The sequence below is a fragment of the Meleagris gallopavo genome, chromosome 12, assembly GCF_905368555.1.
Source record: "Meleagris gallopavo chromosome 12, MGAL_WU_HG_1.1, whole genome shotgun sequence".
Lineage (NCBI taxonomy): Eukaryota > Metazoa > Chordata > Aves > Galliformes > Phasianidae > Meleagris > Meleagris gallopavo.
This window is the reverse complement of record NC_139415.1, coordinates 6,482,004-6,506,450: the sequence shown is the minus strand read 5'-3', so window position 1 is coordinate 6,506,450 and position 24,447 is coordinate 6,482,004. Positions and strand designations below refer to the sequence as shown.

The 24,447-nt window shown below is 40.2% G+C and overlaps 1 protein-coding gene and 1 long non-coding RNA gene across 2 annotated transcripts in view; one reads left to right on the top strand and one right to left on the bottom strand.

Annotated features, from left to right (window-relative positions):
- LOC146543543 (uncharacterized) overlaps positions 1 to 8,364 on the top strand; it is a 106,109-nt gene extending 97,745 nt beyond the window's left edge. The window contains exons 6-7 of the long non-coding RNA XR_014885758.1: positions 483 to 653; positions 7,683 to 8,364. This is a non-coding gene — a long non-coding RNA (uncharacterized LOC146543543). The remainder of the gene's footprint in view (positions 1 to 482; positions 654 to 7,682) is intronic.
- Positions 1 to 24,215, bottom strand: part of ALDH1A2 (aldehyde dehydrogenase 1 family member A2) — a 54,463-nt gene extending 30,248 nt beyond the window's left edge. The window contains exons 1-2 of the mRNA XM_010717272.4: positions 24,083 to 24,215; positions 196 to 300 (exon numbers count right to left, since the gene is read on the bottom strand). Coding sequence (XP_010715574.2) covers positions 196 to 300; positions 24,083 to 24,199 — 222 coding nt within the window. The 5' untranslated portion in view covers positions 24,200 to 24,215. The remainder of the gene's footprint in view (positions 1 to 195; positions 301 to 24,082) is intronic.
- Positions 24,216 to 24,447: the final 232 nt, after the last annotated feature.

Genomic DNA, 24,447 nt, shown 5'->3' with positions numbered 1-24,447 from the left:
AAATTTGTTGTACAGCAATCTCTTATCACATAATGGGTTTTGGAATTGGGATTAATAACTGTCCAACAGCATTCAGATCTGTTGCTTCATTTACATACATACATATAAAAACACAGGAATGCATCAATATATACAAATATTTGATGTATTAATACATATATACCAGTTCATGTACCAGTTCATGGGATGCATTACCTTGTCTGCTTCCTGGATCTCACAGATCTGCTCCCCTGTTGCTGGATTGTATACTGGGAATACTCTCCCACTTTCAGAATTTTGCCACTCATTATTGATAAAAATCTAGAAAAGAGAAGAATAATCATCAGTACCTCTGCATACAAATAGGATACAACAGCAAAATCCAGGAAAGGATATGCAGATTCTGCTCTAAAAAAAACTAAAGTTTCTTTATGCCTGTGAAAATTACAGTTTTCAAGAGTTCAAGCTCAGCCCGAGCCACTTTTTTTTGTGCTCTATGGCAGTGTCACTACAGAAGCGACATCAAGCTCTACAGAACTTCTGGCTAACGCTGAAATTTGATACAAGCACTGTAACAAATAAACTGAAGAAATAAGTGTTGGCATTAGAGAAAAAGCCTTGAAACTGCTGGAGCCAAGACAAGGGTTTGGAGTAATCATTCAGTACCCATCTCAGTAAGTAAACATTTGGTCATTGATACAATCCAGTCAAGGCTGAATAATCTCAAACATCACAGTTCTTCAATACACAGTCAGTTGATTATGGCTACAGTGATGGCTTGCAGCACAGAATTAATGTATATCTGCTTGGAACAATAGAAATTATCAAATTCTCTCTGCGTTGACATTTTAATTGTCATGGCAAATCAAATGTGAATTTTAATGGTGCTGACAACAGCTGTCCTGGGAGAGGTAATGAATTAATTTAAAGTAGATTTTTACTAGTAGCTCAGATATGCACATTAAGTTTTCTACTGAATTCTTTTCAAGAACAGGATGCAATTTTTTATGAGCAAATATGAAGTAAGCCACTCTAGAAAAATGAGCAGGAGAAAGGTTTTCCTGGTATTCACACTCTTTCTGTCCTTGAAATCTTTCTAAGACAAAGAAAAGAAAGTATTCAGAGTCCAAGCATCACACGAGGTCCTTGTATTTCAAGTATCAATGCTGTTTTATTGTATTCATGAAATACAGCTTTAAATGCTGAAGGGGAAGTTCTGGCCTCATTGAAACCAATGGGAATTTTACCAATAATGAAAAGTTGCAACACCAAGGGGTATAAAGAGTCTGTAAATGAAAAGATCACAGTGAGGATGGCACAATCCTATTTGCACATGAGGGCATAGATGTATTTGTAGAGTTATCAGACATGAACTTGCTCATCCTAATCCCCAAGCCAAATGGAAGCCATGTAGTTGTGTTCTTCTCATCAGGGCTCAGTGTAATGCTCAGGCTCAGTGCCACACTAACGGCACTGACACTGCTGCTGTTTCAGAGCTGACTCAGAACATGGCAGAAGGAGCCTGTGCCTGCCTGGAAAAGCCTTTGGAGATACAACAACTGTGCAATGAAACCAATGATGTGCTTTGGCTTTAATGGATGTGTTTCTATTGTGCTTCCTTATCTACGCTTCTCACTCCAGTCATTTTGCTGTATGCCCTTCAATCCATTTCAGAGTTCATCTCCTCTTCAGTCCACCCTCCAGCCCCCTAACACACTTTTTTTTAAAGGCCATTTAACCCAGGACCTGCTGCACTGTTTCCCATCTGTCGCTAACTTCATACTCTGTATTTACCTTGAACCTGTTCATGTCCCTGAACTGTAAGCTCCTCAGACTGTGGGCACTGCCTTCCTGCTCAATGATTGCAGTGCTTTTCAAACTGAGCGTTCAGTCTCTGCTGAGACATTCTGGAGTTAACTCAGCCAAAATAAGATAACAAAAGAGATGCTGGTACCATCTGTGGTTACTAATACCAGAAGTCAAAAATCCTCTGGTGTATCACGATCACTTTTTAGACTGTGTAAGCAAAACAAAGAAATTTGGATCTATGACCTTTGTGGAAGAGGGATTGTTACTAGGCACGCTTCCCACTCTGCTCACTGGCATTCACTTTCCATGTGAGGTGGGGGGAGCGCACTGAGGAGGGAGGGGAAGGGAGAGGAGCTCGCAGCTTCAGGAGCAGATGGCCAAAGATGCAAAGATGTTTGCTTAAGGTTACGGAACGTACATAAACACTTCGGTTTCTTATGTGATCTCTGTCTTGAAAGAATAAAACAGGTTGAGCAAAACAACTTAAGTGGACACAACTGCAGTTTAGTACTTTTCCCTTACAAAAGTGGTCTGTTCTTTTTTAAAGAGATTTAAAAAAATGTTAACTACATTCTGCTGAGAGGAACACCTATCATCAGTTCTGCCTGTACATAGAACATGTTTATGTTCTTAAAATAAGAAACAGTGCCTTGGAAGTACAAAAGAGTTTTGCAATACACGTTGACTGGAACTACAAGGTGTATTTTATGGAATGCTCCATTTATTCTACAGATTTAAGAGAATAATTATAGCAGATATTTCAGATAAGACATGGGAATGATCTATTTGGTATAAAGTTAGAGTTGAAGGCAAGAGAAATTGCTACTGTTAATGGTTAATGTTAGTTTCTTCCTGTTCCACTTTCTATAAACAAGGTATTGCCTATACAAGCTCATTACTGTAAACTGAGCACATTTAAATTGGCAGTAAAATCAGAGTATTTACTCTAGTGCACACATAAAGTACCTAGTCCCGTGTTTTGGAACGGTTTCAAGTCTTGAAATCCAGCAGCTGGCGGCTTTACAAGCAAAACCTTACACTTAAATAATTCATTTTTGAAAGTTTTAGGTGTTCTGTGTCAGGTAGTACCATTCAATAGATATTCCTACCATTAAGACTGAGATTCTTTTGCAATAAATTTGCATTCACGGGGGCTTTTATAACTCTTCCAGCAGTACTGACACCAACGGCTGTTGATTAAACATATATATCCTGTACATTTAATCTGACTTTCATTATGGCCACTTCGTAAAAATGCCATGAAATGGACAAGCGATGACACATTGCAAGAACAAGGAATCCCTGCAAAGCCTCAAATTGTTTTTTTTTTTTTTTTCTCCCTTATTTATAGTGACTGTGGTAAAGGCTAACTCTAAATCAGGTAGAATATTTGACAGCAAATGTTCCTATCTATGGATTATATATAACCCATCTTAAACACCAGATGAAAAAGGGATAACCCTAGAAAAAAGAAGGGCTTGCTTCCATGTAAATCATGCTACAAATTGGACAACACCCAGTGAGTTCATTGTTCAACCTCAATTGCGAAGGCTATTCGCATTTACTATTCCCCTGGAATCAATGTTAATTAAGGCTGACTGGGGCTATAAATCAGCCTTTGGTTTTTACAACTTAATTCAGCATTAAGCATATATATGTAAATAAAAGGTAACTGATTAACCACTTGAGTTTTCCAGGAGTTACTGAGGTAATCTGTTTGTGTTTGAGTCCTGGTGCTACCTTTTGTGGTTTGCCATGTATGTGCTCCATGGCGCTGTGACTGGCTAAATGCTCGGCCCTGCATGCCCTGGGCACTGTGTGCATGGAGTGACAGCCTTCCCGTGAGATCCTGAAGGTGTCTCAATGGTTTCTGTTCTTTTCCAAACCTCCTTCCTATACTAACATCAACGTTATACACACACGCTCTCCTGAGACACTTTAGTGTTTAGAACTCTGAAAGATACCAGTCCCACCATGTAATTGCTAGTTTCAGATTCTGCCTGTGGCTAATTATGTGCAGCCACTGTAGATTTCCTTGAGACATGCACATGACTAATGATGGAAGCATCCTGGGCTATCACACAGGGCATGTGACTGTTCACAGCCTTTGAGATACCATAACATACAAAACTGAGTACAATGGAAAAGAACATTTAAAGTAATCGTGCAAAGTTCCAAATTAATATGAGACTCTGCTGACACATAGTTGGAAGGAAATGGTACATCACACTTTGGATAAGACCTGCTGTTAAGAAGCATGGTGCACTGAGCTCAGGAGTATGCTCATCGGTTTAGAAATCAAGCAAAAAATAATCTTTTTCAGCATAAAGCAACGCACGTTAGGCTGTGCAAATAAACAATTACAATATCGTGTGTAAGTACCATCTGTCCCAGCTGGCTTACTAATAATTAGCAACTTAATGTTTGCTATCAAACCATACAGGTAAATCATGATGAAAATACAAGCGATAAGCATTCAGGGAGAAACTGGTGTCTACAAAACGAGGCTGAACAATATATTCTGTAATGCAGCGGTAACAAAACTTGGAGCGGGTAGAAAATACTCAGGGTTTTATGTTTTCATCACTATTTACCACTAAGCAAGTACAAAACAAGTATTTTTGGCTGTCTGTGTAAGTGTAAAATTAATTCAAATTCAGCACAGCAGCTGAATGAGATTTGGTCTTCTGGCACTATCAATTCCCTCTCATGGTCACCCTGGAGCTAGTTCTGGATTTGGAAGGTGGGACCAATTTTTCAGTTCCCTGGAGATTCCTGCCTGCTCACTGCCTCTCTTTTTTGTATCATCTTCTCTAAAAACATGCAGGAAAAAAAGTAATTTGGGATACATTAAGTCAGAAGAGCAATCAACACAGGTGGCAACAATGTAACTTTTCATTTCCTTTCTTGAAAACGTTCTCAAATGATGTGTGAGTGAAACGATGATCTGCGTTCTTAATTCACTATTGCTTGGTGATGATGTCACCAGACACTCTTCAGGCTCCCCAGCTGTGTAAGTAAGAGATTCGGGCAGCGGACAGACAGTGGCCCAGCTTCCAGCTCTTTGGAGGTGGAATTATTTTCCCATGGATTTAATAAACAATGTTTTTTACTGTTGCAGCTCCAGAAATGTTTTTTGGTACAGGAAGAGGATTTTAACATCCAAATAATAATGGCTTCCCACAGGAGATATGGTTCTGGATGAATGGAGAAATGAATGGGAATTTCCTAACTCAATTGATTTAGTAGCTGGTTATAGCTTCATTCCATCAAAGATCTTTTTTTCATATGTAGCTTTTTCCTTGGAGAGCCTTTGACGTTAAATCTGCAAAGATGGGGGAGGGGGCATTAGATGCCGAAGTACTTTATAAAGAAATCACAGCTGTTCAGCCCTCAGCATCTTCTCATAGCTGGAGGCATTAAGAAATACAGAATGGCTTTTTGTGTGTGTGTGTGTGATGGGGAGGGGGACACAACCGTTTTAGAAGCATGTAAAAAATCCAGCAGCATCATTTCCCTTGGTAAATACTTCATAACATCACAGATATCGGGCACCTGTGCCTCAGTCTGGTCAGGAAATTTCATATCCTTTCCCATCACAGCAATTTCATTTCCTCTCCTTTGGAAACATTTCAGGAGTCCTAACGATTAGTACAACTGTAACAGAATGAAATAGAAGGGATTGCCAATCAGAGGTGCAGATTGTTTGTTTTCTCAGGCTTTGTTTTCCTTCACTTTATGGCTGTCTCAATACAACAAATCTCTCACTTTCTAGCAGAGCATTTTGTCAGGCACTCTTGGGATCAACTGGAAACCAGCAGCTGGCTTCAGAATCAGCAAAAACCTGCTTTTATAAACAAGCATTAGGAAAGCAAAAGCCGGCCAGCAGATCCACTGATGGCTGGTCAGCAACTGATCAGCAGCACTGCTGTTTTTCAGAGAGGGGCTGCTCAGGCGAACAGTAAGAGTGCAATGCCTACCGCGGGGCAGCTCACAAACCCTGAGCAATGGGCACAGCCTCCTGCTGTTCTTAGTGCTGAATCCTGCTTCTCGGGGCAGTTGGCACAGGAGCCTTTTGCTCAGCAGTGCCAATGACTGCACCGCTTTCAGACAATGCTGCTGCATACATCAAGGCTGCCGTCTGGCTTGAGCATACAACCACAAATGGTTATCGTGTTGTTCGTTACAGTTACCACAAAGCAGTATTACTCCTGCAGAAGTGACCCAGATTTTGGTTCTTGTAATGAGATGCTGTGCATATGTGGAGGAATTACCATTATCACAGTGAACTACACATAAATAAAAGTGAACTTTGCACTAAACGTAATTCTTGCAAGCAATCTCCTGTTAACAGGAAAACTCCAACTGGTTGCAGTGGGAGCTGGATTGAGCTCCAGGTGATAGAAAAGTAATGGCAACAGTGTGCAGAGAGACAATGACACCTGGAGACCAAGCTGTTTCACTGGAGACTGAACACCCACACCTGACCCTGCAGAGGCCAAATGAAAACAGAATGTGTTTTGGCTGCTTCTTTGCTGACATCCTGGCTTGCCCTGGCCTCTGGCTCTTCCCTCTCCTACCCTCACCTAAAAAATGTTTTCCTAAAAATAAATATTTAAAAAAAAAAAAAAAAATTGAAAAAGAAGAGCTCTTTTCTAAAGCTGCATGCATTCTGTTTTGTTTGCTCTAATTCATTTGTACCCCAGAGCAGGAGGATCATGCTGTAGCCACTAGACATGACCTGCTATAAATGGAGGTTTCCTTCATAAACTTAAGCTGGAATTTCACTTAAGATATCTAGAGTCTAAAATCTGGAGCGTACTGGAGAACTTTAAACCTTACAAACATACTACAGAGAGAGGATCAATAAAGCAGAAGTGGACAGGGTCCAAAAAAAAAAAAAAAAGTAAATGAGGCTGCTCTGGTTTCACTGTCAGTGCAGCAGCATGTCTAAATCTGGTAGAATTATGTTTGTTCAGCCTCAGTTCTTACTGGGGTACCTAACTGGGTGAGAAGAGTTGAATGTTCAGGTTCTCTGGAGATAACATCCAGGTGGCAATGCCTGAGCCAACCCTACTGAAATCATGCATGGCCCTTGACATCAGTGGACTTTGGATCAGAAACCAAGTATTTAACATAGGTGACTACATCAAGCCCTAGGTAACATGTAAATGAAATCAGGCTTCAGTGTGGCAGACATGAAGCTGGAGGACCTAATGATGGCACGTCCTGTGGGAGCTCAGGCTCTCTCCAGACCCTTTGGCACTGCAGGAAAGGGAGGCGTTCCCAAGGGCTGCACACACAGGTGTGCTCAGCTAGCCCTCAGTCAGCCCGTCAGTGCCTTTCTCTCTGCTGATGGGCCAACTAATCAGACATAGTTTAGGTGCTTCAGGATAAATACATGATCCTCCCTGAGCCACTCACAGTTAGGATACGTTTTGGGAATGGTATGCTAGAAAATGGGCTTGAGTGGGAGGAGAAGCTCGGGGAAACACAGGTTCCCTGTGCAGCAAATGGAACCAGAGAAAGGCTGCTGTGAAAGTGAAATGTAACATGATTTTTTTCTCCCCCCTTCTCCCGTCCCCCACCCCCCCCAAAGTCCCAAATCCTCACACCAAATGTTTGCCCTGCCTATCTCCCTGCGTTAATTAGTCTTCTGTCTTTCTGGGAGTTGAGTCTGTTCTTTTGCAAATGGCAGCACATCAGACAGGGAAACCTGTCATGTTTATTTTCTAAGCTGTAGGGGGCACCCGTTTGAAAAAAATCCTGCTTATCTAAACTTTCCTGTTTGTATGATTTGGAATTAGGAAGTTTGAGTAATTAGTTAAGGGGATTAAACAAGTCCTTACAACAAGCAGTAGTATGCTCACTTGGCTTTTTTTCCTTCCCCACAGGTATGTCCTGCACAAAATCCAGCCTGCCAAACAGCAACGGTACCTTTTCCTATTTTGGTTTCTCACTGTGCCACATGCTGATGTAGCATCCATTATTTCAATTTAGTCTCATTAAAGGGATTACTTTGCATCTGGTTGTTTGAGAAAATTAATCTAAAAAGAAGAAAGTTCAGATTGTGTTTTCTGTTGAACTGAAGCCACCACAAACATTTCATTCATTTGCCTGTCCCCTTAAACCTGCGGAAAAAAAAACCCTCTACTTACAGCACATGCAGACTATAAAGTATTTTCTACTTTTCAAAGAAACTTCAAAGTAATCCCCACTTTTCTAGGTTAATGAAGAATTTCTGTGCTGTTAGTGGCAAAGTATAGAAATAACAACACTCTTCCTGCAGCTCACGTAACATTTCTTGTATCCCTATGAAACAGCCTCCAAGCTTCCCTCATCCTTTTTTGCTGGAGAAGAACATTTACTGTTTGGCTCTGCACTGCATTCAAAAACGTTTTTTTCTGAAGATGGGATGTCCCCAGTATTAAGTATGCTCCAGATTTCCACTGATAACAGCGAAAAAGCAATCACTGAATGACTTGGGCAAGGATGGCAGTGGTTTTTATGGAGCGTGATCCTTGATGGTATTTACTGCAACTTGAAAATGAAATAATGAAACATTTCTAAAAAATCCATTAAATCAGGAGAGAAGGGGAGGATGTCTTTGTTTACAGAATCAATTATTGAGCTGTCAGTGGGCTTTAATGAAGTCGTGGCTATTCAGAACTTGATCCTGGAAACTTCCACAAGTGCTCATTTAAGACTGTGGGAATGAGGAGGGGTTTGTACAAACAAGGTTATATTAGTTTGTAGTTTTCCTGTGTTTTGCATCAGTTGTGCTCTGCTGGTCTCATGCACTCCTTCTGCACAACATAAAACAGGCAATCTTTCTTTTTGTACGCAGGAAACATATTCTTACATTTAAAAGACTGCAGCAGATTATTTATAGGTAACTGTTTGCAGTTTTAAATGCTCATCACTAAAGAACACTCACAGATAAGTTGTGCTGTATAAATATATTCTCCTCCCAGAATTGAAGGCAGAGTAGGCAACACAAAAAATACACTAGGCAAGTATATTCTGACTTAAAAGCTCCATTTGAGAAAATTACCTTACACGTGAGAAATTGCTGGAATGTCAACTTCATTTGCAGTGGCCCCTTATGGCCTGATCACCCTCCCTGGCACGATAAATCACTGGCAAGATCCTTACCTTAACACGTTTGATCTCAGCTCAGCAAGACTTGGTTTTGATGTGAAGAACTCCAGATCTGTTAGGTCAGAGACAAATAGCAGAGCCACTGACCTGCAAAGTGCTAACTCTATATTAGACCCAAGTGAGCAGCAATAAGCTCCTGGAAAGCTTGACTTCGCTTCTACTTTTTATTCTGAATATCTCCAAAAACTGCACTTTGCTAAATGATGCCAGTGATGTTTCCTTTCCTGTCATTACGCACAAACAAAATCTACAGAAGTCAAACAAACAAATGAGCAGGCAGTATGAGAAGCATTATTTGTATACAAACTCAGAGCTACCTGCACAACAGGCCTATGTGAAATCCAACTCAGTGTTTATCACTTTCTTACTTGGTTTACATAAACGGTTTGCACTGGCCCTTTTCTACCTGGACTATGCTTACTAAGAGGCATAATAAATAACAATATTCACAAGTACGCCCCTTAAGGTGACTGCAAGTGCCTGTACGTGCATGTCTTTACACACAACTTCAAATTACTCCTAAATAAAAATACATTTGTGTTCAAGTCTGAACATTCAGAAGGAGCACACAGTGCTCAATTTGCAGCCTCAGTTTGAGGCTATTCCTTATTATCCTGGTTAAACAGTCACTTATCTCTAGGATAGTAAGCAGGAGCGTTAGTCTACCAGAAAATTGGATGTTCTTAATGGGCTTTTGGGGGAGAATAGCTTTGCATCATCAGCATTAAGTTAAATCACATTAAGTACCTACTTACAACATAGGGATTACCACTTATGACATCTTTGGTGAAAGCCTTTAAAACAAATTGTGTTTGTTAGAAGAAGCTGTGAGATAACAATTCCCAGAAGTCTGATTTATAAACCTTTTTGCTCTTCAAGAAGATGCAAAGGAACACTACACCTCTTCTCTTATTCAACAGTGCAATGAAATCTCTCAGGCTGTAAATTCTTTTCAGTGAAGGGGCTTGAAAAATCTTCATTTATTTACTTGAGGATATTCCTCTGGAGAGAAGAAACCTTTAGCAAGATTCCCTGGCCTCAGAGTTCCATTCTGATTTCTGTTTCGGTCCTTTCTGCTGGTTGGCCACTGACTTTACTTATAGGAAACTGGAAAAGGCCGTTATACTTTTTATTATGCATAAGGCTGATTGGGGAGAACTGGGCTTAAGCTGTCAAAGTATCCTGCTGTGCTTGGATACCTGACAAATTTACACCCTGAAGTACACTGTGGTGCTAAGACTAAAATTGGATGTGTTCTTGCAAGAGCTGATTAGAGCTGATTACAGTCCCAAGCAAATAAACCACTTCAGGGTGCAGCAAAACACTGCCAACATTTAACATTTTTATGTATGATTGACAAGTTATTCCATATAGAAACAGAGACCTGCATGAAAAATGATCTCTTCTATTTACTTTTAAATAGAAGCAGACCAGTAACTCTGAGCATGTAAATTAAAAACATGACCCTCACCTTATGCCAAACATGAAGTTCCAAAAATGTGGACTAAGGCAAAAACAAAACCTAACTACACAGAGATTTCCTTAAATGAGCAAAGTACATTACAAGTCTTGTCAATAAAAAGCCTTTCTTAAAAAATATGTACATGGTTCTGAGATTTTTTTTTTCCACATTTCCTTTAAAATTCGGGTTTCTTCTCCCTTTCTAACCAAATTCCCTTTTTCTCTGCTGGAGCTCCATGTAATGATACCAGAATGTGGGCAAACCTCATTAGTCTCCCTGCTGTTTACAAGACAGGATTTATGCTCAGTGTAGTGAACACAATGACACATGATCACTAAATGGCGAAAACCACCATCAAGACTTAAACCTGAGAAATCTTTCGCCCAGGCACTGCAAATTCTACTGGCATGTAAAGGTATTAAAAACAGTAAGTATTAATTACTGTGAACGTATGTCACCCAATGCCCAGCTTGCTGTAAGGAGTATACACCAATAACTGGCCATTTGTTAAAGGTTAATTTCATGCAACCTCTGGCAGTTATCTGGTATAAGATATGTCACCAATTCAATCCATTAAGTAATAACTAAATTCTCTTGGGACCTAGCTGAAGTCAAATGTTGTTATTCCAGGTTCACTGCTCTTAGTCTCCCCAAAGACCATTTAGGCAAACAGCTGGAAGAGCGGACTACAAAGGTTCCCAGTCAGGGGAGCCACTCCAGGAAAGCAGGTAGAGGCTTCTAACCAGGAAATAAGTTATCAAGGATTTGTCCTACTGCTCCCTCAAGGAAAGAAATGATATGAGACAGAGAGCAAGAGCAAGAACACATTTGTGTTTCAGCTAGAAGAACCCAAACATTAAAAGCAGCTGTCCCAGCTGGTGGGACGAAGAGCTGTGCTCATCAGTTGCTGGGCACGTCCTGTACTTGCTCCTGGTTGTAATCTAAATAGCAGGGACTTCCTTCTCTCTATGCTGAAGTACTTTACTAAGACAAAACATGTGAAAAGTGAATAGGAACAATAACCAGAGGCAACAAACCTGGTCTTCCAGTGTTGCTCCCACATTATACCAATGGAAATCCTCCTCCTAGCAGAAAAGTACTGAAGGGAGCAATGCCATAAGCTTCATCAGCAGTCTGAATGCACATCTATCAGCAAGAAGGGCAGTGCCTGCCAGACAGCACTCAAGGGAGTAACAAGAGAGTAACTGACAGAACCACTGTTCCACGTGACACCAAAGGAGAGCAGAGCACATGAAGGAGTCATTTTATGCACATACATAGGTGACTCCATGAACAACTACATAATTAATACCGTATATGAAAGTACACATACAGCCAACATGTAAACATTGACTCTGTACTTCCATTTCCTAAGAATCATACCTACAGAATAAGAGGGTTTCCTTTTTTTTTTCCCTCTGGAGTGGGAGGGACTGAACATTTAGTAATACATCCTTCTTTCAAAAAAATTAATGAAACAAGAGTATGAAATATCAATTACTTCATCTTAAAACAATCCAGAGAGGATGCGAGTGTAGAGTCCCGCACTTGGGGAGGAATAACCACATGCATCATCGCAGGTTAGGACATGACTTGTTGGAGAGGAGCTCTGCAGAGAAAGACCTGGGGGTCCTGATGGACAACAGGTTGGCCACAAGCCAGCACTGTGCACCTGGGGCCAAGAAGGTCAATGGAATCCTGGGGTGTATTAGAACGGGGGTGATCTTCCCCCCTACTCTGCCCCAGTGAGGCCACATTTGGAATACTGTGTTCTGAGTTCTCCAGTTCAAAAAAGACAGAGATCTCCTAGAAGAAGCCCAGCGGAGGACACAAAGATGATAAAGGGCCTGGAGCATCTCCTGTATGAGGAAAGGCTGGGTCTGTTTGATCTGAAGAAAGAAGTTGAAGGGGATCCGATTAATGTTTTGAAGAAAGGTGGGAGACAAATGGATGAGGTGAGGCTCTTCTTGATGGTACATAGTGACAGGATAAGGAGTAACGGCCTAAAACTTGAATGTGAAAGTCCCATACAAACATGTGGAAGACCTTCTCGGTGAGGGTTACACATCACTGGAACAGGCTGCCCAGAGAGGTGGTGGAGTCTCTTTCTCTGGAGATATTCAAGATCCTACTGGACGCCTACCTGTGCGACCTATAGTAGAGTATCTGCTTTAGCAGGGGGGTTGGACTTGATCTCTTGAGGTCCCTTCCAACCCCTGCAATTCTGTGATTCTGTGCTAAATATACAGGGCCTCAGCATTCAGGTGACTGTACAGGTTAAGTCCTCTGTTTGGATAGAAAAGGACTGGTGGAAAAGTAGGCTCCCCTGGATATTGTTCCATCTCTAACTCTTGGGGGTGTCCAATTTGTCTGAGGCCAGGGAAGTTTTCAAAACACCAAACTGAAAGCTAGTTCCTTTGAGCTGACAGAATTCTACAGTAGTAGAAGTAGCTGCAGCCTGCTGCAGGGAATCTGCTTTAGCAGGGGGTTGGACTTGGTGATCCCCAGAGGTCCCTTCCAGCCCCTACGGTTCTGTGATTCTCAGATCAAAAGCAGAGCCTAGAAGAAGAGACAGGTGAGAGAGAAAAAAAGTATTTTCTTGGCAACAAAGCTGACTCAGTAGTGTCTGATCTGGATATTTTCAAAGTAGAATTACTTATACAAAATCTGGATTATCTCTCTTCAAAGTAAAATAATTTGTGTTCACTTTGAATATCATAGTCATTTAGACTAGAAAGACACTCAGAAGTTGTGGTATTTCTCCTCTGGCTGTAGAAATCTCAATCAGTGTAAAATCCCGATTCTGCTATAATGCAAGCAACATTTGTGCTTCATGCTAAGCTGACAAATTCTCTCAAAGACACCACAAAACACATCAGACTAGCACAATCACAGAACAGCTTGGGCTGGAAGGGAAGATCATCCAGTCCCAACCCCCAGCTGTGGGCTGGTTGTCACCCAACAGCTCAGCTGCCCAGGGTCCCATCCAACCTGGCCTTGGGCACTACCAGGGATGGAGCATCTGCTCTGGGCAGTCTGTGCCAGGGCCTCACCATCCTCAAGTAAATAACTAACATCTAACCTAAATCTCCCCTCTTTTAGTTTAAAAAACTCTTCTAGAAGTCTGGCTGGTTTAACAAGAGATCCTGCCACTGGCACTGACCTACTGTCTCAGATAGTCATGGTTACACTCCTACAAATTTGAACTCCCCCATCTGTGAAGAAGCCTTCTCACCAAGTTTTACAGTGAGATTGAATCAATTAATGCCTTCTAAAAACGTTGATGGAAAGAGATGAATATTAACATTTGCAGTTGCATGATGCTAGCTAAAAATGTCTTCACTAACAAAGAGATTTTAAAATTGCTCTCCAAGGGCTGGACCACCAAGGCTAGGTTATCATCAAAACATTTAGTGTTAGTTTCCTATCGCAATTTCAGAGGAAAAGTGAAAAAGCAGAGCTTGATTCTCACCTCTTAGGACAACAGCAACCCACAGACATCTCAAAAGACAGAAAAAGCCATTAAGTAGCTGTGGTAAAGAAAGCGTGGTAAAGATAAAAAGAGGAAGACCAACAAAACATCAGCAGTGATGGAAAGTGGGTGAAAGCTTAGCCAGATGTCCTGGAAAAAAAACGGTGCGTGTCTCTGGGTCTGTGCAGGCAGTACCATTCTGGTACAACTGGTTACTGCTGCAACCATATGTCTGAAGTGAAAAAATTGGAGAAAATAAAATAAACCTCTTGATTTGGAAAGGCAGGTGGTAATTTCTTGATAGCTTCTTAACTGCCCAAAAATAAACTCAAACCATTTCTATCACAACTGAAAAAACGCATGTGGAAATGTAAAATATGCATGTTATGGTGTGCTGTAAGGTTTGAACACAACCAGAGGACAATGCTTTTATTATGCCTGGATGCAAAGAACATTTCAAATAAACTTCAGAAAACTTCTGAGTAACTAAATGAAACGGTTCTTAAAAAAATAATTCTATGCATCCAACTGTCAGTTACATAAATGCCTCCTCATATCACTTTGACAGTGTAAAGACGTATTAAAGCCAGTTTAAATCTCATTTCTATATTAAGGACTTTTAACACTGGCAGAATGGTAAATGAGAATGAGGTGCAATGTCATGGGAAGCGTTTCAATGATTGGGCTGAAAACTAGATCACAATTTTCTTCTAGGTCATCTTATAATTAGGAAATAAAACACAAGTGTCAATAAACGAGCATAAGAAACCTAAGTGTGAAAACGGGTGATCTGGCCTATATCACAGAGAGGAAAAAAATAGCATTTTTTGAACATAAGGGGATGAGAATTATTAGAGGCATACCATGATTTCTAGCTATAAACCATGTAAAGAATGCAAGTCAGGCTGTGGGGAGGGGCAAACAGCTCTGTGCACAAGGATTTCCATTGTCAGTATATGGGAGAGAAACATTTAGGAGCCAGAGGCATAATGCACCTCCATGGATGTAGAAGCAGGGGGGTAGGCCTTGAAGTATAATAGCAGGAGCAAATACTGACTTCTAGATCCAAGGAACTGAAGACCATGAAGTGTGAAAAAAAATTGGAAGGCTATAGAAGATGAGTGCAATAGTAATTACATAATAGATCAGTGAGAGCTGCATTGAAATAATGTCTAAGGAACATACAGTTCTCTATATCCTAATAAACAACATCTGACATTCCTGTCCAGGGCTAGAAATTGTGTCTGAAGCCATGAGAAATGGTTACCACATAAATAATTTTGGCTTTATTGCAGGAGAAAAGCATATGAAGAAGCTCTGGAATACTGAACTTAAAGAAAAGGAGCTGTTTTTCAAAAAGGGAAGTAACTCAGAAACTCCCTGCTTGAAGCTAGGAAATTAAAATCCATAGAATCCGCACAGAGGCTTAAGAATGTAAAGGACTCAAAGATTTGCATTCCCAAGACTAAAAATGGGAAGCAAAAGCAGGAAAATGAGGTGGCTAAGCAGAAAAATACCAGAGGAAATGCAGGTCAAAGAACAGGAAGAAAATGCTAACTCTAAAAGGCTGCAACACAAAATGAAAATTAAAAACTTACTAAATATTCTGAAGAAGAAAATACCAAGAAGCTAACACAAATGAAAAAGCCAAGAGAAGTTTAATAAAAAAGAAAAAAATACAGGCTGTGGCAGAGCCACCAGATTCCCCAAACAGCCTGGCTATAAAACGTACAAAAAAGAATACCAGGAGTATTTCCTAGAAATGGCTGCTGATTTGGGATGTCTTAATGTGGCAGTATCAAAGTGGATGACATGTCCAGCCAGAACGCGATGCATGTTGTGGGGCAAGGGAAGATGAGCAGAACTGGGTCTTGTATACAGATGACAGGTATAACACTTGTTCTTGGAGATGCATCTTTCCCAAAACTCTAACACCAGCAGTACACCAAAGATCATTTAAAGGCCATGCTTCACAGTGCTTCAGTCCCACGTATACTGCAAATAGCTGAAATTCAGTTCCTGAAAGAAACCCCAAATGCAAATGTCTCTCAACTCTTCCAAGTTAGAAAGCTGATGCATCAGGAGTTACATAAAAGCCACTACCAGGGTGATAGTGAAGATGGTGATGTATTATGTGGTGTTTTTCCCACTGAAATTTGACAGAGCAATGCCACAGACCAGACCTGCAAGGCCATTCTAAGTGGAGAGATGATATATTTCAGACAAAATGTAGACCTGAAGCTCTGACCTGCTATACTCACCTCAGGACAAATTTAAGACCTACTGACAAGAGGCTATATGACAATGCGATAACACCTGCATTTACCTGAAATAGTTCTGTTTTGGAAATAAATTAGTTTTACTTTAGACTGCAGCCTTTGTGCAAATGTGTTTAAATTTCCATAGAGAAAGGCACTTTCTGATAACTAGAGCCAAAATGGAGGGGTTTTGTGTAATCACTGTTGGGTGACCAAAGCACAGTATGTGGACAGCACCTCCCAAGCACCCTACTTCCACAGATGTTGCAGTTTGTTCTCCCATGCACCTCCTCCTATACCTCTGCAGCTTTTCAAATGGATGTGTATAACTTTTAAATTGGGACATATTGAACATCCACGCGGATATTAGCAAAGCATATCCTTTCTGTAAGCACACCACCTGCTGTTAGCCTCTGCACAGCTGTCCCGCTGGCTTCACTTTAGGTTCTGAATACAATTCAAGGTCTCGATTAACCATGAATCCCTCCCAGATTAAGGTCTATATACTTGAGTGGTCAGCTCTGTCCCTGTGTTTTAACCTCCAGATGAGGTCAACCGAGATTGAACTGACCTTAAACATTTTCATGTGGATCACAGAATTTGGTTCTCTGTTCTGAAATATTTTCCCACTTCCTTCCAACAAAGCTGGAATGTATTACGTTTCAAGTCATAAGGTAGAAATCTAATTCACTAGGCTATCTGAGAAATGGACTGACTGCAAGTAAACAAGAATGAAGCCCTTTTTTCTTTTGTCATTTGGAGACTATTTCACCAATGCTATTGCAGCAACTCTTTGATGTGGCTTCACATATCATACTTTTAATAATGAAATACTCCTATATTTAAAGCTTAAGTACACAGTATAACTTGAAATTGATGTGTCACGTTCACATCACAAAGGCAGATTGCTATTACAAGTAACAGAAAATATCCGTCAGTAGAAATACGATTTTAGACCAATTCTGAAACACTGAACCTGTGTTTGGGGGGAAAAAAATAAATAAACAAAAAAGCAGGTATAAGCGTCCGAACAGGAATTCATCTATTCACCTGAGTAATCATAAAAGTCATGAATGATTGGGTCCTTAGATGGCAATCATTTGTTAAACGTCATCTTTCTCCTTTCATGTAGCTATTTATGCTCCTGTTTGTGTCCAAGTAGGGATGCCAGCACACGTGTGAGGACGCCTCAGCGGAATCCAAAACAACCCTTCATGAGTTGGCAACTTTCTGAACATTTTTTAAAAACCTTTACACATTTATATTTATATTTACATTGTTTTCTTAAAATGTTGTCTCTGTATAAATGCATTTTTAAGCGTGTTTCTTTCAACTGAACTAAAGCTGATGTTTTCGTGACTTGTTTCTACTCTAAAAAAAAAAAACAACATAAAAAGCATGTTTTAAAAATTCAGAGAATGAAACAATTTGCAAAAAATAAACAGCAACATGATACCATTCAGACAGTCTTAGGAAAAAATAGCTTCAGAACTGTAAAAGAAAAGGGGTTTTATATAGGATCTGACTCGGAATTTATGATATGGAGCAATGAACTCTTTTGTCATTTACCTCCGTAAACTCGCAAGATTTCTTGGAAGATAGTTAGTCAAATGAGGAGCAGAGATGAATCAGCGGATATAATTTACTTAGACTTTAAAAAGGCTTTTGATGATAAAGTCCTTAGCAAGAGGCTATTAAGGAAAGTTAGTAACCATATGGTGAAAGATAAAGTTCTGCCATGGATTAAAAAGCGGTTAAGAGATAAGATAAAGACTGGAAATAAATGGATAATTCTCCCTGGAAAGAGGTTAATAGCAAGGTGCCCCTTCATTACAGTGACTAGTAATCAATATTATGGTTCACCTGCTTTAGTAGATCATTAATAGTAAGGTAACATACCTCGTGGATAAGAATACTCAGACTAAGCCAAGTACCAAGGAAAGCACAATTAGAACTGAAATTAAAAGCTGTTTGTACAAGTCAGGGATAGATGAAATTTGCCAGAGGTAACAAGTGTGGGGCAAAGCCTGCAGGAAGGGATGGTTCAAATTACTTTTAGAGGTGATACGCCCCAATGAGTTGTAATGCCCACGGACAGTTTATTGAAGGCAACTGTTCATGTGCATTGCAAAGAAGGGAAGAGAAACAGATATGGCACTTGGAAGAACAAAGCATTTTATGGTAATGAATATCTTCAAACTGGCAGAGCCCACTGAGATCTGCAGGGAATAACTTTGCACTAACAAGGAGACAGGCAAGCTGAGCAGAGATGATCAAGAATTTCTGACTGCTGCGATTTTTCAAATCAGAAAATGCGGATAAGTCAAGACAGAAACTGAATATGGAAATGGTTTCATGAAGTTCTGTGGGAAAAAAATGAAGGACAGAATGGAATGGAGAATTAACAAGCTTTTTTTGTCAGAATGAAAGTATATACTCAAGACACACTATCCCAACTCAATAGTCCAATCGCCTATATATAGCCATAGATTTCTGATCAAATCCTTGCTGTATCTGGCATCATGAGCATTTTCTTGGAGCAGCAACCTAAATACTGCCCACTGTCAATGTATTTCAGTACTCATACAACAAGTGGATTATCCAAAAGGAGAGAATGAGAAATTCTTTCAAAGGATGGCTAGAGCTAGACACCATCGACAATTGAGATCTACCTATTATGAGAAAGTACGGATCTGAATTCAAGTTTCTGCTCTATTTGCTTCAGAGCAGAGATATGCATTTGGCTCTTTTTCAACTCAGGCAAGTGCTCTGATTGTCACTGACCTCCTGGCTTTTGTGTGCAAATAAATATATACAACATTTGTATTGGACATTTGAAATCATAAACTTTTTGGCAGAGATTAGAAAAACACGTTTCTTTCAGTATGTAATCTGACATTATCTGCTGGACAAAGAGGGAAATTTCCCCTCGCCAGCAATATTGTCTTGTAAATCTTGATGCACGCAACTGGTTCACATTTGCTTTGAAAATTCCATCCCTCTCTAAAAATTCAGCACAGAGAGGCCACTGCTACAACAGTTAACTACTGCATCACTGAGTAGGTATCTCGTCATTGCTTATCTCAGCATGATAGTCTTATATATAAATGCTCTTCCATTAACACAGTTATAGTAGAGGTATTGGAGTGAGCAAAGATAGGACATTGGACATACGTAAAACTTCAATTGTGTTTTGATCTCTTATGAATAACCTGGGTAAATCTGGTTTGTACAGACAACTTAGAGGTTTGGGGAGGGAGTCCTGTGTTCAGCCTGTTAACTGGAAAAGTGCGTATGTAGTGTGCAACTGCACTGCAGACTGATGGTTTGTACCACCATCCCAATGTATGCGCAACTAGAAGAGTCTAAACTGCAGATTCAAACAAGAGAAATTCAAAATGTTCCATTTGACTACTGCTCATGCAACCATCTCTCTGATCTTCTGTGCTGCATCTCTTCTAACCACTAGTCACTGAGCTCACCAAAAAGGTTAGCTAATTCCTTCAAGCTAACCTGAAATTGACTTGAAAAATAAGGCATTAAAATAGCAAGTTTATTCATGGACAAGAGGGAAAAGCATGTATTTACCACTTACCTGAGGTGTAAGGGTTTTTTTTTTTTTTTTTTTTTTTGCCAAAGCTTGCCTCTAGTTCAATAAATCTCAAAGACTGTATATTTTTCTAAATAAAAGAGTTGTCTTACCTCCTATTTTAATGTCAATTTGGAATTTTATCTGAGAAACACAGGAAATTTTGGTGAAAAAATGTTTATAATATTGCTCTGAAACATTCATTTCTGGGTAATGCCAAGAAAGCACAATGGAAATCAGAATAAAGAAACTCAGCAACAAAACATGTCAAACCACAACGCTTACTGTATGAGAATTTGAAATGTATCTGTTAGTTCTTGTCTACTCAGAAACAGTTGGCCCACACTTAATACAACCTGCTGTCTACAGTTAATTTCAGCACTGGATAGATAGACAGCCTGGCTAGTTTACCTGACCTGTGTTTAGAAATTGACCTGTTTTTATCCAATGATGCAAGAGTAAAGGCACATCCTTTTACACAGGTCAAAAAAGATGTTTATCGATCAGTTCACAACCTACTATTATTAGAGAAACAGTTCTGCACGTCTTCACAGCCACAGTGCTGTATACTTCAATCCCTTAAACCACCTCTTACAAAAAGTTCCCAAAGACCACAATTTTTCCACATTTCCCTTGTGGAAAAATTCTTCATCTCCATCAAAGACCTAAAGCAACAGGCAAACAAGAAACAAAACGTCCAGCTAGATTAGTGTCCTCATACTGTCATCTGAAAATGCCTGTTCACCAGGTTAGATGCAGCAGTGACAGGGCTCAGAACACAGCAGAAAGGCAGGACTCTCACTTTCTTCTACCAGCTGCTGTCTTATCAAAACAGTACGACTTCCTAAAACCACCATGAAAATACTTCGTGAAGCAGATCTGATTTTACCTCAACACAGGAAGGATAATCACATGCAGCAGAAAACACCTTTTGTCCATCAAATAAAGAATTTAAGGGAAGAAAGCACCACGAAGGACTCGATCCAGTGGACTGCTTCCATGTCAACCATCAGATACTTGGAAAACATTCCAGTCCCAGGAGAGAGAGGATGGAGTTTCATAAGAACATGAAAGAGGAAGGCATCAGTATCTCGGACTCCCTCCAGTGCTATAAAGTTCTTGAAGTTATCAAGTCTGAAATGTGCTTCTTATACACAATGTGCTAATAGCATGTCTTAGTGGACTACAGGCTAAGGCTCATCTCACACACCTGGTACTTCTGGAGCACCCCACTATGGGAGAGATTTTGGCCCCAATTTGACACTAGCAGGAGTATAACATACTGCCAAGGAGAGGGCTAGATCCCCCTGCAAACCTTCCTGCCCCCGTATTCCCTTATGCACGAAGCACAGCACTGCCACCAAGCTCCTGACAGGTCTGAGGGAGGCTGGGTGTGCCACAGGGCCGTGCAATAAAAGCAATTCCTGTGCAAATGTTAACGCTAAGATGTAAAGAATTAAAGAGGCATCGCAATGAGGACTGAGAGAACCTCGCATGTAGCAGCCTTAGTATTTGCTAACCACACAGAAAACCCATTGTGAGTTTACCACTGATCTCCACATCTGTTCAGAATGTGGCTTCTCCCATCCTATTCACCAGTTCTTATTATGCACATCTAAAACACTTTATTTTTCCCAGAGGCCGAGCACTGAAAAGGAGAAGTAATTCTGATGGCTCTTTTTACAAAGAAGCATACTCCTAACACAGAAGTCACAACAGAGTGCTGCTCATATCACACAACAAGCATCAGGTAATTTCCAGCACTAGCTGAGTACCTCTGTAGTGACCAATGAAAATCACACTGCCTTAGCGCTTGTTGTACATCAGGTGTGACAGATCAGGAAGACTTAACACAGTTTTCTGCTCATTTCAGAAAGCCCAGAGGAATATTACATTAATTCCACTGAACAATCAAACACATGGAAACTACTACTACATGGATAGTATTTATTTTATCTGTGTTCTTCAAACAAGCTTTCCTAGTATTTCTAAGAATATTGTAATATTTTAAAGATTAAGGAAAGGCAAACATACATTTTTTCCACTACACATTAGAAATCTTAGCAAATCTAATTTAAGGATTCCTGGGACTTCAATATGTTCCTAACAAAACTGTCTTACTTATTTTCCAATTTCAGAATTCTAGAAGTGGAATTGAATTGACAAAACACATTTTAAAGTCACCCAGATTAACAGTTCATAGGTGCCCTTTCCTTAAAGAATTAACACTCAAACGGTTAAGATTTTACATTCAGAGATGGAAGTAATGAAGAGTTCAAGAATTCTGGGTCCTGGATGTGTGTTTAAAATTCTCAGCTAAAAAGCAGGAGAAGCTGCTAGAAATGCTTACTGACGCCTGGTTTTAAAAGGCTTGAGGTTTTTGTTTTGCCTTCTTCTTGGTAAAGTTCTTTATTCTACAGTTATTTATTGTTTATGGAAGTTGTTGGGCATTTAAGATGTGAAGCGACCACTCCCCCACACGAAAGAATCAAGTTACAATCCATTATTTCATTTTTGATTGTTTTTCTTTGTAATAGGTGGGAAAGGGGATCCTGGATAAAAGCCCTGCCCAAGACACAACTCCAAACTGAAGACTCCAATTATCTATAAATCACTTATATTTCCTGCAGAGAAAAAGGAGGGAGGAAAGAGAAAAGCAGAGACAGAGGATAAACTAAGTGAAACATTCAGTGCTTGTCCTAAACCCCACTTCTCTCACAAGTAGTCAGGGGTTACCTGATATCTCAAAACCCAGAGCAGAAGAAATGGGTTGCTGCTGCTTTTGGTTTAACATTGAAAACAAATAACTTTCTTTTACTTGTCACAGTAGGATAAAATGTGTAGCACCTTACAAATTTCTGACACGGCACAATAAAGTGCAGTTACAGGCTGCTATCCAGCTTAAATCCTCAAAAAGTGCACTGTTAGTGACTGCTCTATTTTTAAAGGATTTTTTGTACCAACAAGTTTTAAAATGGAGAAGTGCAAGTACACGTCCTGTGCAAACTGATGGTGATGCTATTAGCAAATACTAACCACGGAGCACTTCTGAAACCAGCAGCAAGGAAAAATCACGCCAAGCACTTTGCAAAGTATCACCGCTCCACAGTGTAACACCACACAACATCAAATAACTACATTCCTTTTTTAACTAAATGATTTTCAAACAAATTGTAAGCAAGAAATCGTGCATCTTTAAATCTGCATGCTGCAGTTCTCATTAAAATGGAATGAAATCTAAAATAGTTAAGTTTCCTCCGAAACATTCTTCTAGAACATGAAATAGCTGTAACAAATTAGAGAACAAATTAGTTTTGGCACCCGCTTAAGAAAGAGAAAAGATGAAAAGCTTTTCAAGTGATGATATGGAAGAAAAAACATTACACCACATCGGCCAAACTGATTTTCCTATCAGTTTTAAAGCTCCCAAAGTTGTATTTCCAGTAGATAAAAATGTTATCACCTTTTCCCAGCACCGATATGCTTTATTTTCCTATTAAGTTACTCAGTAATTAAAACAAAGTCTGACACGTTGTAATCTGTTTGTAAAATACATCTGAAACTTCTCCAGCAGAAATGAAAGCATTCTTTAGCTGAAGATACTGAAGGTGCGAAGATTCAAGGCATAAAGACAAATTTTAAAAAATCAAATTGCATTTACAAATAAATGACTGTTCGTAAAGCTCATTTTAATCCACAAAAAACAACTCAGTCCCATAGTAACAGCAGATTCTTCTACCTACCAACCCACCAGGATGAATGTTGTTTCTCTTTATGAAAATTAGTCTTAAAGGTCAGTAGGAAAAAAATATGTCTTTTTGTAATATTGTTCGAGGGTGTATTCAGATATTGTGGAAGTTAGCAAAGAGACCTGTGCAGTGCCGTAACAACCTGGCAGCGTTAGCAGTCCTTTGGGAACTGCAGAAGGGTCCCTTGGGCACACAGGGTAATTCAAGAACAAAAATATTTTCATTTTCTGATTGAGAAACACAGGTATGTATAGTAACTTCCTCTGAATTACATCAAAAGCAACTGCAGCATAAGGGAACTACTGATTCTGCCCTGCGAGTAAACTCCAACAGCTCTGTGCGAAACCTCCTCTTAGGGAGAAGTGGCAGAGCCAGTCCCAGCAGATCTCATTTGTTTTTCTATTACCCTGTGGTTTTTCAGATGATTAGAGAGCTAAAAATCTGTTTCCCTTATTACAGACTCAAGGCAACCTCTTAACAGTTGGGTTTTTTCTTTGCTTTTTTTTTTTTTTTTCCCTTATGTCTGTGCTCAAGTCAGTTAGGGCAGATTACAACTGATTTCAAGCGAGACTTTCTCTGCCAGAAGAAAGGAACGCAACTTACCTTCGTGTGTTTGATTTCAAGGTTGAGAGTGGGAGAAGGCAGCAGATGCAGAGATGCCATCAGAGCGGCAGGATCTGCCTTCACCTCCCCCGGCATCTCAATTTTACTGGAAGTCATAGTCTCGGGGGGGATTCGGAGCAGCCGAGCCCCCCGCTCCGACCCGATGTGCTGCGCTTTGGGCTGTTCCCCCCTCCCCCCCGCCTCCAAAGCCCAGCGCTGAAGATGTTGCTCTCCTCCTCTGTATATAGGCAGGTGTCACGCCGGGGCTCTTCTTATTGGACATGGGGGCAGAGGCAGGGGGGCAGGTCCGTCCTACCTAGGCCGACAGCGGCACAGCCCCGCTCACAGCGCGGCGCAGCCTCCGC